Below are 12099 nucleotides of genomic sequence, written 5' to 3'. Positions count from 1 at the left end.
TTTTACATGAGGAAACCGAGACCTGCCCAAAGTGAGGGGCCCTTCCGCACAATCGGGGTTCGGAGCCTGCTTCTCTAGGAATCCAGCGTCCTCCCAGTGCTCCCCTCGCCCACAGAAGAGTCCTCTCCGGGCTGTTGTTCCCAAGCCACCTTCCGTCTCGCCCCTGCACTGGCTATGGCCCCTCGCCCTGAAATGCCTTCGTGGCTTAAGGCGGCTCTGGTTTCCTTTAAGGCTCCTCCCTGCAGGAGACCCTTCCTGGGCACCCCCCGCCGGGGCCTCGGGCTTACCCTCCCCCGACCCCACCGTGCCGGGCCCAGGGCAGCTACTGCACAGTAATGCTCGTGATTCTGTGACTGACTCTCTAGGATTAGGGACACTAAAAACGGCTTTCAAACCGAGCTTTTGTGAACAGGAGAAGTGCGCGCCCATTCCCAGAACCCCTGGCACGGTGCCCGCTCCTGGCGCAGGGGACCCCGCCAGCCGGCACCCGGACACCTCAGCCCCCTCTCCTTCCCGTTCCCGGCCCCTCCCCGAGGGCAGAGGCTCACCCAGTTCCAGGTAGAGCCCCCAGCTGATGCCCGAGAGCAGGGCCAGGGTGATGAGGTCCCCCAGACTGGCGGCGATGGGCGTGGCCACGTTGTCGGGGTTGATCCCAATCTTCCTGGAGCCGATGATGACTCCGATCATAATCATACCTGGGGGGCGGGAGAGGAGCGAGACTCAGGCCGGGGCATGGACGGGCCAGGGGTGAGTCCGAGGGCCCGGGCCGGGGGCTCCTTACCCAGCACCAGGGAGGCGATGAAGGCTGTGGACACGCTGCTGGCACACAGCAGCACGGCGTGGCGGATGCTGAAGTGGCCGTCGGGGATCCAGCCGAAGATGACCGCTGCGATGGAGGCCAGGAAGCCCACGACAGTGGCCTGCACCTGGCGGGGCGGGGGCACAGGTGAGTGCGCGCAGAAGAGAAGCGGCTTCTCTGGCGTCTCCCTGCGCCTCTCAGCGATCTCCCACCCACCACGCCCAGGAGCCCCCTTCTCCCTCAGCGCACTGCGCTATTTCCTTTCGTCCTCGCTCAGTCTCTAACCATCTTCCGCTCAAACTCCCCCTCCAGAAGATTTAACCTCTCTTGTTCTGAAAGCTTTCTATATGCATGCATGGATAATTTTCAACACTGACCTTGCTAAACCTCGTATTCCAAATTTCCCCCCACCCCCCTCCCCTAGAGGGCAAGAAATCCAACATATGTTAAACACGGATTTAACTTTTCTTCCTGAGATTGAGGTAATTTTGATGTAAGCTCCTCCATTATCCCTTCCTTTGGTTCCAGAAGTGCCCCCCTGGCAATCGGCCTTCTGCTCCTGCTTTACTAGAACTTCTCTCTCAAATGCCATTCTTGACCAATCCTCAACACAACTGATTTCTCTACCAGTGCCCAAGGGACCATTCCTTCTGGCTTCCTCCAGAGCGTGTCCAGACATCATTCCCTCAGCCGGTTCAGACACAGAATTTGCTCTCTTCTTACCCCTATCTCATCATACCCTAACCTTCAGGTGCTCTGCCCAAGGGAATGTAATTTTTTTTCAACTGTTGAACCCTCTCAAGAAATTTTGGGGTTTACCAGTTAAATTTCTTTCTTAAGAACCATGCCTTAAAATCCAAATTACTCTGACTCTCCTGGACTGGCCAAAAATAGATCCTACACCGGCTCCCAAATGGCCATTGTTTGGGCCCTTACTGACTCCCAGGAAAAGTAAACAGTGATTGTTTCAGTTTTAGCCAGAAACCCTGAGGATTTCTCCTAGAGAGGATTTATTTGTGGCTAGGTAAATGAGATCATTTTTTGCCTCAATTCTTACCTATTCTTAATCACTAAATGGTTAGTTGCCTCAGTTTAACACCAGTTAAAGACCTTAGTTTAAAAGGCCAAGTCTCCCACAGCATCCAGGGCCATCTCCAGGTATCTTGCCACCGGCCCAGATAACTCTAGAGGAAAAAGTGAAGCCGGTGGCTTTGCACTTAAATCCACTATATTTGCACATCATGGCAGGCATCACCTCCCTGATGTCATGGTCTTTTTTGGGGACAAAAGATAAATCCCAGCCTCCTCCAAATACAATTCCTCTCTTTTTTTCATGGTTTAGCACAAGGCCCAATTTCTCCTGACATTCCTGAGTCCTCCAGTTGCTAGAGGAGTACCTAATTAAGCAGTCTAAGCTTGCATTTATTCTTGTTATACACACATACACATTTATGTACAATTATGAATATATACATGTATATATAAAACGGAAAGAGGTATATCATGCTGTAGTAGGCAGAAGGATGGCCTTGGTTCTAGGTCTGTCCCTGTCACATACCATTAGGAGAACTCTGGGAAAGTCACTGCTCTTAGAGGCTTTCTAAGACACCTGGGGATAAAAATGACTTCTTTATTTCAATAGAGCAGATGTTCTTTGCAATTGTATGGATTTTTAAGAACACGATTCTTGGCACACATAAAAATGTTAAAATCCCCTGTAGGCCTAGGTTGCTGAGAAAGCGCCAACTGCAGACATAGAAGGATCTTCGTGTCAGAGTTCCCGATAATCACAAGTCCAGGCCCTATCTCTGTACTGAAATATATGCACGTTGTCTCCTGAGAGAATGGAAGCTCATGGTACTGGCACCTTGTAAGGGCCCAAGAAACGAGTGTCGAGTGACTGCCTGCCTAGGAGCTGTCCACTGGTCTTTCACCCTAAGCCAGTGAGGGTTCCATCTCTCCTCTCCCCTTCCCTGCTAAACTTCTTTGAGAAAGCCGTCTATACCCGACGCCTCAACTTCCCCACTACAGGCCTCCTCCGGGCAATCCATTTGCTTTACAGAATTCCTCTCTTAAATGCCATAGGTGACCGGCTTTCCCAAATTCAACGGCCCTGCCCAAGTCTTCATTCGCCTTGACTTCTCAGAACTAGTTGATGCTGGCACTTCAGACTCAACATGCCCCAAACAAAGTTTCACTTTCTGAGTCTACCACTCAGTCTTCCATGTTTGAAACTTTGAAGTTATTCTTTACTATTGCTCTTCCTCATTTCTCACATCCAATCAGTTCTACAACCTACGACCTTCTGCAAAACCTCTTGTGACCATCCTCTTCCCTTCATTCTCTCAACCGCTTTACCAGCACAGGCAAACCCATTGCCACCCACCTGGGCTTTTGCTGCAGCCTCTTAATTGGTCTTTGCCCATACTTCATAAGGCCATAAATTCCTTATGTATAAATCTTTTCAGTTTCACTCCCCTTTTACTCCCCAAGGACTAAAGCTCGACTCCTTTGTGTGAGATTCAAGGTCCTCCAAGATGTGGCACATCCCTATCTTTCCAAATGTATTCTCACTGCTCACTCTGTTCTAGACAAATGGGGCTGCTCTGTGGACAAGAAAACAACCTTCATTTTCCTGACACTGCTTGTGTTTGTGCCTGAATGTTTTCTTCCTCCTTCTGGCCTGCTGTATTATTTCCTAGCCTTTAAAATTTAACTATTGCTTGAGATGAACCAAAGGGAGCAGTAATGAACAGCACCAGCTACACCCAGCGAAAGAACTTTGGGAGATGACTAAGAACCTTACATTGAATTCCCAATCCCTATATTTTTGTCCGTCTGCATTTTTTATTTCTTTCACAGGCTAATTATATAATATTTCAGAGTCTGACTCTTTTTGTACAGCAAAATAACTGTTAGGACATGTATACTTATATTGTATTTCATTTATACTTTAACATATTTAACATGTATTGGTCAACCTGCCATCTAGGGGAAAGGGTGGAGGGAAGGAGGGGAAAAATTGGAACAAAAGGTTTGGCAATTGTCAGTGCTGTAAAATTACCCATACATATAACTTATAAATAAAAAGCTATTAAAAATTTAAAAAAAAATTAACTATTGCTTCCTCAAGAAAGTGTCCCCTTATCCCATGCTAGTATCAGTGGCCCATTCATAAAATATTTTTCTTAGGACCTCTCTAATGGACTTTTTTTTTTTTTTTTTCTGAGGCAATTAGGGTTAAGTGACTTGTCCAGCTGGGAAGTGTTAAGTATCTGAGATCAGATTTTAACTCAAGTCCTCCTGACTTTAGGGCTAGTGCTCTATTCACTGCACCACCTAGCTGCCCCTCTCATGGACTTTAAAATTTTTTTTTCATTATAGTTATCTATAATGATAACCTTTTGAGACTGAAAACTTTTTGAGAGCAGGGAATGGATCTTTGCTGAACTTTGGTTGTTTCTCAATACTCATAGAAGGGCTAAACAGAAGGTGCTTAATAATAAAAGTTTAACAGACTGAATTAAATTAGGAGATATTCTTTTAAAAAAACAAACAAAAAACAACTGGTTCCCTGCTGGCAACTAACCCAGAGCTCCTCACTTGGCAGATGCCTAAGACATGGCACTGAATTGTGGTCTTCTATCTCCTATGTGAGTTTGGGGGTTGACTTAGGTCAGGGGTGGGAAATGTCCAGCCCATGGAAGCTGAGTTTGGCGAAGTCATCTGCTAAGGCAACTGCAGGTGATGATGAACTGAAAGCTAGGTAAGACAACCCCCACCATTTGGACGCTACAAGTTGGTGATTTTGTGTGGCCACCAATGAAACGATCAATATCCAAACGGCCCTTCCTACCTCTGGCCGATGATCGCTAAGGTTCTTTCGGTCAGACACTCAGGCCCTGTGTCATTGACTAACGGAGTCTCTCTCCAGGATGCGGCTGAGACCCTCTGAGGGGAAGCACTCAGGGGTGTGCAGTCCCAGCCCCACGTCCACAAGGCTCTGCGGCTTGGCAATGACACAGGCAGAGGCTGTCTGAGCAGCCCCTCTCCTGCAGCTCCTTGTTATCACGCTGTCCTCCTGCCTTCAGGATGGCCCTGGGGAACAGACCCCCCGGGGAAAGGCTGCCATCCCTCAAGCTCTCCTGCTTTGGCTGTTTTCCTGGGTAACCTAGTTACCATCCAATGCAGTTTTGGGTGGAAGCCAAGTCAGCGAGGCAATGGAAGTCACTCCAGGAACCATATCCTTCTCTAGAGACCCTCGATTATGTCCAGGGCCTCTTGTTCTGGGCCGAGGCACTCCCTCTCGCAGGGCCCAGCATTTCCTCAGGGAGCTCTTCCCCTGGGCCGGGGGGTTCGGTGTGCACACTCACCTGGATAAGGGCCATGTTTCCAGTGATCATCTTCCAAAGCTCCTTTGGTGTGTCCATGTGCCCGATGTTGGCCTGGCAGGGGAAAGGGCAGAGGTTCAGAGGGAGACAAACAACTGTCATCCAGGAGGGGGGGGGGCACATGAGAAGCCTCTAAGAGACCTTCCAAGTCTGTCAGAAACCCTTCAGTTCCTGGCCAAAGGGCACTGGGCAGAGGAGGGGAATCCACAGCTAGAACTTGTGTTGCCAGAGTTTCATCAGTGTGGGGGAGACACTCTTTAATCTTCAGTAAGAGAACTGGGTTTGGAGAAGGCACAATTGTGCAAAAAGGTTGGGTTTGAGTCCTTTTCCCCACCTACTTTCTACTATATGACCTCAGGCAACTAACTTACTTTCTCTGAACCTCTATAAACTGGGGACAATCATAGCTGAATGACCTATTTTACAAGGTTATAAGGAGGCCCAAGTGAGATAACAGATCTAAAGAACTTTAAAAGCCAACAAATATTCATTAAACACCTACAATGTACCAGGTGCTGTGCTATATTGGGAAATTATAATATCTATTATGTAATAAATGGCAAGCTATATAAATATAGTTATTTTCAATATGATTATAGTAAAAAATGTTTAGTGTCAAAGGTAATAACTAAACTACCTACTTCATAAGGCTGCTACAAAGCCCAAATGAAACAATAGATCAAAAATTTTATTAAACACCTACAATGTGCCAAATACTGTGCTATAATGGCAAATTATAATATTTATTACCACATAAAGGTAAGCTATATAAATATAGGCTATTTTCAATATTATTGTAGCAAAAAGTGCTCACCTACTTACTTCACAGGATTCTAATAAGGTTCAAATGAGACAGTAGATTTAAAATGCTTTACAAGGGAGTCAACAAATATTTATTTTTGCTGAGGCAATTGGGGTTACATGACTTGCCCAGGGTCACAAAGCTAGAAGTATTAAGCATCTGAGGCCAGATTTGAACTCAGGTCCTCCTGACTTCAGGGCTGGGGCTCTATCCACTGCGCCACCTATAGCTGCCCCTAACAAATATTTATTAAACACCTACAATATTCTGGGTATACTGTGTTAAGCTCTATGTAATAATATAAGTGGTAAATTATATACAATATCTATTACATCACATATCAACGGCAAACTATATAAATGAAAGCTACTATTTTCAGTGCTTTAGCTAATGTGCTTTTGGGTTCTTAAGGTGAAGGAATTTCCATTCTGCTCCTAGCTCTGCAGATTCAGGGAGCCCAGATGAGATGACTCACCTTCCTCTGAGCTCTGGCCTTGTGTTCCCAGACGAGGTTAGGATGGCCTCAATACTTGCCTTTGAAGTCCCCCCCCCCAGCCCTTGATAAGCGAGGGGTAGGCATCCAGAGCCCAGCAGGAGGTGAGTTCCCACTGTCCTGGCAGAGGGCCTGATGAGGAGGAGTAACCCTGGACCAGAAGCAGATACGGGCTGCCCTGGGCTAGTTTAAGATAGGTCAACCTCGTTTCTCTCCTTTTTGTGCAAAGGGGACGTGGCCCTTTTGCTGATCCAGGAGGCAGTGCCAGTCCTTCCTGTCTCCCACCACCCTCAGCAGAAACTTCAACAGTGCAGTTCTTGTCCTCCAAGCGCGTCCCAGGAGACAGAAAGCCCCTGGAAGGGAGCCCCCTCCCCTCAGTTCATCCTTGTTCCTGTGTCTTAATAAACAGTCAGAAGAACTCATTCAGGGGCAGGGGAGGGAAGGGGAAGGGGGCTGGGAAGGGGGCTGGACGGGACTGGCTCTCCTCCAGTCCCAGCTGCAGAGTGGGGCTGGAGATCAGAGGAGGCCCCCGTCTGTGCAGGGCAGGAGGGGAGGGGAAGGAACCAGCACGGTGCCATCCAGGCAAAGCTGCACAAACAGTCATAAGGTGGCCCCAGAGAGTGGGGGGGGGGGGCAGGAGCAGGGCCGGACGGGCTGTCGGAAGGACAGGCGATGCTTGGAAGCAGGGAGCTCCCGCAGGAAAGCCCTCCACCTTCAGTCTCCTTCCACTGTGGTGTTTCCCTTCCCTCTCAGCCGCCCTCCAGGCTGGGACACTGCTCAGGGCCTTCCTGAGGCCTTGCATGGAGTCAGGCCCCCCGCAGCCCCCTCACCACCCCGGATACTCACAGCTGTTGACAGTCTTGATGCCAGGGTCATCTCCAGGTTCCCCTTGAGCCCCAGGAGTGCAGGTACCAGGATAAAGACTTCAGTTACATCCTTGAAGACTTCCCAGTGCTGCAAGGCGGGAAGAGGGTCCGAGCCCAAGAGGAGGGGGGCAGTCAGCATGGCAGAGAACACATCCTCCCCGAGACCCCCGCCCCCGCCCGGCCGATGTCCTCCTGAGGCCCCCGCCCGCCTCTGGCAGCAGGGCCAGCCCGTCGGCTGCCAGGGAGCCAGGCTCCCATCGGGCCTGCTTTGTACGAGCCGGCCGCTGCAAAGGCACAAAGGAAAACCCAGCCCTAGAACTCAAAGGAGATTTTACTGGGCAGCGAAGACACGGGATGAGTAAATGCAAACCACCAAGAAAAGCATCTGCAGCCACTGCAAGAGGAGCTCGGCGCAGGGGCCGGGAAGGCGTCTGGGGGAGACGCGTCACAGCTCTTGGGACGGCGCCCATGACGGTGGGACCCTGGGGCCAGGGCCCGGGCGGGCCCGAGGTCGGCGCGTGGGGGACGGGGAAGAGCGGGAAAGCCGGCGGTCCCTGCTTGGCGCAGGCCTGGCTAGTTTTCCCAAGACTTAGACGTGACTGTCTCTCCTGCTTAGCAATCCTGAGTGACTCGACCTGCTGCTGACTGTGGGATAAAGTTTCTCACCTCGGCTCAGCGCAGCCTTCCTCACGCTGGCCTTTCCTGCCTCAGTTTGTGCTCAGCCAGCCCAGCCCACCAGGCCCTCGGTGCCCCAGCCGCTCACCTACTTGTCCGGGCCCTCTGGGGCCGCCTCCCCAGCTCGGCGGGTACGCCCGCCTCGTGCCCGTCTCTTACAACTTTTAGCTTCCAGACTCCTCTCCGAATGCGTCTCCTCTGAGACTCCCCGAGCCCTCCCGCGTTCAGCTCCCTGCAGCGACTTCTCTGGGCCCAGGCTGTGCTTTGCTCCCTCCTCACAGCCCAGGGAAAGAAAACTCCCCGAGGGCAGGGCTCCGGGGGACCAGGGCATCCCAATGTCTGTGCAATCTGCCGAGCAACCCCCTCACACCGGCCCGGTTTGCCTTTAGTCCCATTTCTCCTGGCCCTGTCCCTGAACATTATTGTTTCAGCTGCTCTGTGCTGGGCCCTTCAGATCTGGCGCTGAGCAGATTACAGGCTTTGTTTGCTTTCTCTCCCCTCTGCTGCAGAAACACCCCTTCAGGACCAAGGGCCAGCAGGGAAGGCCTCAGACCCCCAAGGATCCGTCCTCTAAGGGCCTTCCTTTCCCTCCTTCTGCTCTCACTAGGAAACGCAGTCTGGGATAGGGGAAAGAACCATGGATCTGGGCATAAGGAATCCTGGGTTCATGGGATGAGGGGTTTGAAGAACAACCCCGGCACGTTACAGGGGAGGACACAGTCCACAAGTGTCGCGGTCAGGGCTCCCGCCATTCCTGATGTTCTCTCGGGCTTATGGGACTCCCTTCCCTCTTGACATTCCTTATCCTCTTGCCTGTTTCCCTGTGGATCTGAAGCCAAGATTTCAGAGATGGAGGGGCAGGCAGATTCAGGAAGCCACTACAATCTAGAGCCCCTGCACATTAACCTGGAGCCCCAGCCCCCCACTGCCACCGGAACGGTGTTCAGGGAGAACACTTTCCTAAATACTATTTCAAAGGCCAGGCTCTGGGGCGAGGGCTGGCCAGTCAGGATGAGCAACCAAGGTCTAGGAAAAAATGCCAAGAACAAAACCTGGATTCTAAACTTAAGTCTGGCCACTAGCCAGTTCTTTATCTTAATTTCCTCACCTGTAAAAGGTGGAGGATTAAGATTAAACAGCAATCTGGATCTCTCTTCTCAGTACGGTTCTGGTGACTTCCATATACCTCCTTTCCTCTCAGAACCCTTTGAATTAAGGATTAGAGTCAGGATGGAGAAAGACTGAAGGGGGTGAGAGTTTTCCCCATTTTGAGACACTCCCTTCCCCCATAGGAAAACATAACTAGGAACTTAAAAGACTAAAGGGGGATGGCACTATTTCATTAGTGTTAGATCTCACTCATTTCCTGGTCACCCTTAACACAGGCATTCAGGGGAGTGCGCACATACCCCTAGCTTCCCATCCCCATTGCCCCCTTACTGCCCCCTAATTAGAACACCTTTCCCAAAGTAGAGAAACACGAGCCCCTCTTTAGCTTAAAGAGCTATGTCAAAGAGGAAAAAAAAAGCTAATCATGGTCTGCCTCAGTTGGAGAGGCTTTACCACCTGCCTCGGAGGAACTATTGCTCTTGGACACAATCAGCACATACCACTGGTGTTCTAGTTTCCTGCCACCGGGCCTCTAGTTCCCCTCCTCCTACGGCTTCCAAAGTAGATAAGCCAGTTCTGGCGAGGGTGGGGGAGAAAAACACCTCCCATCATTCTTCCCCCTTCTATCCGCCTCCCCCTCACCGGGAATGATGTCAGCCCTACTTTTTCACAGTGAACTCCTTCCTGACATTGGGAACTATCAATCAAAGGATCATAGATGCAGAACAGGAAGGAAAATGATAAGAGGCCATCTGGTTGAGCTTTTCTATTTTACAGATAAAGAAACTGAGACTCAGAGAATCTAAATGATCCGCTTGAGGTCACTTGTGTCAGTGATAAAATTCACACAAGTCTTCTGTTCCTAAGTCCAGCACTTTCCCCATCATAATAAGCTGTCTTTCTGGATTCAGAACTTTCCTTTAACCTCAACTCCTTCTCATTCTAAAAGATCTATTCCCCTCCTTTAAGATCGTTTATTTCTGGTCCCCTCTCTACTGTCAAAGACATATGGAACCTCCCCCCACCCACCCTGGCCCGTATCTCCTGCTGGGGGATATTTAAGGCTTATGGGGGGGGGGGTAGCAAGCCCAGGAGTAGGACTTGCATTCACTTAGAGGGACATTTTTGCTCTAGCACTCAAGGCTCTTCGAACCCTGGTCCCAGCCAATCTTTTCAGCCTTATTTTACTGGTGCTTTTATTTGATTACCCGGCACTCTAACCAACAGTTTCTTAAACAATTCTTTGTTCTTTTCCACTTTCACAACTTTGCTTATATTAGTTCCTATTCCTTCAATGCCCTCATGTTTTTCTTTTCTAACAGTTGAAACACTATGTTATTTTGCAAGGCTCAGGCACAAATCACACATTTATCAACCTTTTCTTAATCCTTTCACCAGAAAAAGTTCTTCCTTCTTTGAACTGTAGTGATGGTGTACCAAGAAGAACCTGCCCTTTGATTTGGGAAGACCTGTATTTGTATCCCACATACTAGTTGTGTGACTCTGAGTACCTCACTTTTCCTTAATCTGCCTGTTTATTTGTAAAACCGTAATAATAACAGCCCCTATGTTCTAGTGTTGTTTTGAGGATGAAACGAGGTATTATGCATAAAGTACACAGCAAATTTTAAGTCTTATTCAGTTAACGATAATGACAGGTGTGTTGTGAGACTCAATGTATGCATACAGGCTTGCAAACCTTAAAATGCTATCTTCATGTCAACTATTTTGTACCTCACATCTACATAAATTTATTCACCTAAGAATATGCCTTAACTCTAACATTCACTATTATTGACATTGCATTTTACATGCATTATCTCACTGGATCGTCCAAACAATCAGCTGCATGATAGGACTACCCAATTCGTTTTAGTAAAGCTCAGTAGCTTTGGTCCCATAGCTAACAAATGTCAAGGCAGAATTTGAATTTGTTTCTCTTGACGCAATCCCTGTTCTTTTTCTAGACCCTGCTGCTTTTCCAAATCAGTAACTACCAGTGGTGAATATCCAACACTTAACCGCAGACTCAAGCTCAGACCTTTGGGCCAGAAGAGACATGTTTTCTTGGCTGTCCCGATTCCTTGGGAATAGTCTGGCCCTTCAAAGACAGAAATTCCCTCAGCCTCTGCCCAACAATGTACAATCCTCTGTTCCTCCTCCCACCTTAAGTATACATTTATCCTCCAGGTACCAATGTTGTTCCACTACCCCCAGCCTGGCAGTTCAGAAGGCAATCAGTCACCTGAGGCCAAAAAACTTTATCTTCTAAGGGAAAAGGAAGAAACAGGGAGCTTAGATTTAGGCTATAAGGGGCAGGGCTCTAGAGCTAAAGAATGAGCTGGAAAATTGCAAAAGTCAGATAGTGGCTTTTCTTTTCCCGGAGGTCTAGTTCAGATCCACCCTGCTCAGCTAGAAAAAAACTGGTTCAAATGCCAGCTGCTGCCCATGACTTGGAGCCAGGAAGCCAAGCCACCTCACCATGTCTTCCTGCTCTTTCTATAGATGGAAAAGTCTAAGTTCTAGGAAGCTTTGCTCTGTTCCTGGAACATGGACACCCGTGTGCTGCCTCTGGCACATCTGAAGAGTCCTTTTCACCCATGTGGGTAATGTACACATTTCCCCATTCCTCTTTGACAATTTTCTAAGCCTTAAACCTTTGAGCCCTTCAAAGGTAGGGGAGAGACTGACTCTGAGCCTCTCTCTGGGAGAAAAATTTAATCAGCAGCTTCCCTCACGTCCCACCCCCTCCCTTTCTTCCTTCCAATTATACTCTCTGTATTTCTCTTCCTTCCAACTATACTCTCTGTATTTCCCTTCCTTCCAACTATACGCTCTGTATTTCCCTAAATATCTTTCTGACCCTCAGCTTTTCAGATGTCTGAACATTCCACCACTCTAGGAGGAGATGGCCCAAGAGTCAAGGAGAAAAAAAGCAGTTCCTTATTATCCATGGCAGGGGA

General features: G+C 48.9%; 1 protein-coding gene across 1 annotated transcript in view; it reads right to left on the bottom strand.

The window, feature by feature from the left end:
* The window catches only part of SLC41A1 (solute carrier family 41 member 1), a 37889-nt gene that overhangs the window by 13208 nt on the left and 12582 nt on the right, over window positions 1–12099 (bottom strand). Inside the window, exons 3-6 of the mRNA XM_051998522.1 lie at window positions 7332–7439; window positions 5173–5244; window positions 782–926; window positions 549–695 (exon numbers count right to left, since the gene is read on the bottom strand). Of these exons, the coding sequence (XP_051854482.1) occupies window positions 549–695; window positions 782–926; window positions 5173–5244; window positions 7332–7439 (472 nt within the window). The remainder of the gene's footprint in view (window positions 1–548; window positions 696–781; window positions 927–5172; window positions 5245–7331; window positions 7440–12099) is intronic.

The sequence above is a fragment of the Antechinus flavipes genome, chromosome 4 (assembly GCF_016432865.1).
Source record: "Antechinus flavipes isolate AdamAnt ecotype Samford, QLD, Australia chromosome 4, AdamAnt_v2, whole genome shotgun sequence".
In the NCBI taxonomy this organism is placed as follows: Eukaryota; Metazoa; Chordata; class Mammalia; order Dasyuromorphia; family Dasyuridae; genus Antechinus; species Antechinus flavipes.
Note: the sequence above shows the minus strand (reverse complement) of the source record. Positions and strands in the feature narration are given on the sequence as shown.